The sequence below is a fragment of the Fundulus heteroclitus genome, chromosome 19, assembly GCF_011125445.2.
Source record: "Fundulus heteroclitus isolate FHET01 chromosome 19, MU-UCD_Fhet_4.1, whole genome shotgun sequence".
NCBI classification, from domain to species: domain Eukaryota; kingdom Metazoa; phylum Chordata; class Actinopteri; order Cyprinodontiformes; family Fundulidae; genus Fundulus; species Fundulus heteroclitus.
The window spans coordinates 22,948,101-22,952,406 of NC_046379.1; the positions used below are offsets into that span (position 1 = coordinate 22,948,101).

General features: G+C 44.1%; 1 protein-coding gene across 1 annotated transcript; it reads left to right on the forward strand.

Annotated features, from left to right (window-relative positions):
- The first annotated feature begins 1,139 nt into the window (after positions 1-1,139).
- Positions 1,140-3,940, forward strand: nkx2.1 (NK2 homeobox 1). Its single transcript, XM_012871518.3, has 2 exons — positions 1,140-1,964; positions 2,699-3,940. Exons 1-2 carry the CDS (start codon positions 1,598-1,600, stop codon positions 3,388-3,390), a joined length of 1,059 nt encoding a protein of 352 aa, XP_012726972.2. The 5' UTR covers positions 1,140-1,597; the 3' UTR covers positions 3,391-3,940.
- The last annotated feature ends 366 nt before the right edge of the window (positions 3,941-4,306 follow it).

Genomic DNA, 4,306 nt, shown 5'->3' on the forward strand with positions numbered 1-4,306 from the left:
AAAATGTCTATGTCTGTATTGTCTGTATATTATATGTGTGCATCCTGAGGTGGCGTCTGTCTAAAAAAAAAAAAAACACCACGGTATCATGCATGACAAAAAAATAAAATAAAAAAATTATTAAAAAAATATTGATTCTTGATGTGTGTTTTTATTGTCTATCTTAATTTAATACTAGTGGGAAATAAAAACACACAAGGCTTACATCTACAAAGGATGGATGCGTTATTATTGTTATTATTTTTGAAATTTCAGTTGGTATAATTTTATGTAAACTGAAACCATGTAAGTGCGTTTTTGCCAAGGGTTGCCTTTTTTAAAAAAAATCTTCCACTATATAAATATATAAATTACCACCGCATAGTGTGAACCTTTTAAAAAAAAATGAATAAAAGTCCTTTAAATGCTTTTTCGTTTGTTTCCTTGCCCCTGAGCCGAGATTAATAATAGTAGTAGTATATAATAGGAATAGTAGTAGCAATAATAGTAATACTATTAATCCCTTTGAGGTCATATTTTAATACAGAAGAAAACCCAACCGGTTCCCTATGCCTTTGTGTAAAATTTCGCAGATGATTGGGTTAAACTGTAATCGCTCCTTGAGCATTAAGGCAAGATGCTACTGAGGGCTACCTGGACTCGTGTTGCAGGAAAGCAGCTACTTGAACACCGTTAACTTCACATGAGAGCCTCTCCTTCCGCCAGACTAGATTTTTATCCCCCCTTTTTTTTTTCTTTTTTTTTTTTTTTACGATGGTGAGCATCTGAATTTAGGTAACACGCTGCTCTCGTCCAATGACATCAAACGTGAGTGGGGGTGGAGGATGGGGGGGGGGGGGGGGACCTAGTGGGGTTAATCATTTACGCAGCCACTTAACGCGCGGATGTATATTTATTTACTTATCAGTATCAGGTGTTTTTCCCTCCCCGCAAGTGCACTTTTGCATGTCTGAGTACGATAAGGCATAACACAAACAATCCTGTAATCACTGGAGGCCTCTCGTGGCCATTAAAAGTCAGTAGTTCAACCGAGGAGTGGTTCTCCAACTCTCAAGTCCATATAGGCCTCCTTCCTTCAAGAGGCCCTCGTAAACATCACTACAGTTAATAAAGTGCATTGTGGTCAGGAAGCAAAACAGCGGCAAGGCGCAAACTCCGCCATGCAGAAGCCGAGCGCCCCGGACACCGCCCCGCAGCAGCGCCGGGGATGAGCGTTTTATGATCATGTGCGGCGGCGCTTATGTTATTGTTAGTGGGAGGGGAGCACATGCCTTCTAAGTGAAATTACGCCAGGAGGCAAGAGCTGTTTTTTTGTATTGTTGCTGATGCCCCGCCTCTGATGGTAGCCTTAAACCTGGCACCCGGCTAAAACAAACCAAAGCCAGCACCGAGCTCCCCACTCAATCCAATTAAAGGCGCGACTTGAGGCGCTCTTCTACGTGTTCATCTACCAGGATCGACGTTGAGACAACAGGAACCAGAGGGGCTTTGGCCAAAAAAAAAAAAAAAAAAAAAAAAAAAAGGAGAGAAGGGGGAGAGAGAAGAGAAGGAGAGATTGCCTTGCCTTCTAATTTCTCCCTCTCCAAGCCACAGAACAATGTCGATGAGCCCTAAGCATACGACTCCTTTTTCTGTTTCCGATATCTTGAGTCCCCTTGAGGAGAGCTATAAGAAAGTAAGTATGGAGAATAACAACTTGGGGGCACCTCTCGCTTCTTACCGGCAGCCGCAGGTCTCTCAGGCGGCGATGCAGCAGCACCACATGGGCCACAACGGGACTGTGTCAGCGGCTTACCACATGACAGCTGCGGGTGTCTCCCAGCTGTCACACACCGCCATGGGAGGATACTGTAACGGCAACCTGGGCAACATGGGCGAGCTGCCGGCGTACCAGGACGGGATGCGGGGCAGCGCCACGGCCACCGGCTGGTACGGAGCCAACCCGGACCCGCGCTTCTCCACCAGTGAGTATCCAGATCCCTTGCTCTTACTGGGGCTTTTTATGTTTTAAATGTCGTTTTCACTCTCCGTTTTATTTTATGGGAGGGGGGAAAAACACATCGTGTAAATATATGATCCGGTTAGGATGTATATATTTTTTTACTTCACAAATTTAATTTGTATTATTTTCACATTGAGCGCAACAACTGGAGCGCGTAAAAGATTTCCACTCGGAGTCTAAAATAAAATGTTTGTAGTCGTTGCGCAATTTGCAGGAGGAAAACTAAAGGCTGTCGTAACAAATGTCAACAAAGCAGATAAGGAAAACCAGATAAACGGCGATTATAATTAGATGTCGCGCTCGTAATAATGGATTACAGTAAAAGGGCAACATTTAAATGGATTACGCAGGGCTGCACTATTGTTCGGCGTTCTGGTGGCCAATCGGAGGAAAGCGGATTTATTTCAACGCTGGTTTTACTTTTATCTAAAAGGAGCCACCTGAATTCTTTAAACCCCTTCGTTCGGTAAAAATAAAGTGAGACAAAACCAAATAATGAAAACAGTTACTAGATTTATTTGCATAACTGGAATCTGCTCAAATCATCTTGGCTTTCAAACCATATTACAATGCTGAACTGTCGTTTTATAAATACAGATAATTAGGAAGTATTTCCAAGTTAAAGGTAATATTTTTTATTATTCGTTTAAATGAAAGCCTGTGTTTAATTCAAGTTCAAATCTTCTACTTTCTCAGTTTCTCGCTTCATGGGCTCTTCGTCGGGCATGAACATGGGCAGCATGGGCAGCCTCAGCTCCCTGGCGGATGTGGGCAAAGGCATGGGCTCCCTGTCCAGCACCCCGAGGAGAAAACGACGGGTGCTTTTCTCCCAAGCGCAGGTCTACGAGCTGGAGCGCCGCTTCAAGCAGCAGAAATACCTGTCGGCGCCGGAGAGGGAGCACCTGGCCAGCATGATCCACCTCACCCCGACCCAGGTGAAGATCTGGTTCCAGAACCACCGCTACAAGATGAAGAGGCAGGCCAAAGACAAAGTGTCCCAGCAGCAGATGCAGCAGGAGAGCGGCTCCTGCCAGCAGCAACAGCAGCAGCAGCAGCAGCAGCAATCCCCGCGAAGGGTGGCCGTGCCGGTGTTGGTGAAGGACGGCAAGCCGTGTCAAGGCAGCGGCCACACGCCAACCTCCTCCGCGCAGACGCACCACCAGCAGGGAGGCAACGTGATGATCATGTCCAACAACGCCTCCGGGCTCGGGCAGCATCAGAGCCAGCAGGTGGGCAGCTCGGGTCACTCCCCAGACTTGGCGCAGCACTCCTCCAGCCCGCCGTCCCTGCAGAGCCAGGTGGCCGGCCTCTCCCACCTGAACTCCCCCGGAGCGGAATACGGCTCGGCCTTACAGTGCTCGGCCCTGTTGTACGGCAGGACGTGGTGACAAGACGCACCGGCTATGATTGAAAAATTCCCCCTGAAGTGAAAAAGAAGAAAAGGCAGGTTTCAGCATACATGCACGCATTGAACTAGAATAAAAAAAATAAAAATAAAAATAACTCGAGCAAAACCGGTGCAGATTTTTCCTCCAAGGGAACACACGCAGAAGAAACTTTCCTCATAAACTGTGGATGTGAACGTCCTGGGATTTATTTATGTAAATTATATAAAGGGGCAAGAGAAGATTGTTGCCGTAGACTAATAGTTGGAGGGACACCTGTCCGTGAACAGGGACGCATAAAGCCGTCTGGACTGCAGTGAAAGACGCGCGACTCTCCCTTCTAATAGAATTTAATGTCAGCCGTAGGTCTAGCTTGTACATTTCTGTAAAAGGTTTGAATTCTAGCTCTTTGTTGTACAAACTTTTGGACGCTATTGCTAGTTTGTCGTGGTTTCCCTGGTATTTGTACGTTTTATTTCTTTGTAACTTATATAGATATTTGACTTACAACAAAACAGTCCTATTAATAAATTATGGAAACGAGACAGCTAAACTATTCTCTTGTGAAATATGTTCGCAGCTGGGCTGTTGCGTTATGTGAACAATAATGGTGAAGAAAAGAACAGAGGTTAATAGATTATTATTATTATTATTATTATTATTATTATTATTATTATTATTATTATTATTATTATTATTATTATTATTATTATTATTCGTTTATTTCACCCCAAAAAAGAGATCAAAGTAAGGACGATCATTTCGTGTGAAAATTGCTACCTCGATATTAAATTCCAACAGCTTTTTTGTAACTGATATATATATTCTTTTTTGATGAATCATAGGGTTGCGCACGCATGCCCCGCAGAGTAAACGTCTATACATGCTGTTTTCTATGCTCCTTTTTTTTTTTTTTTTT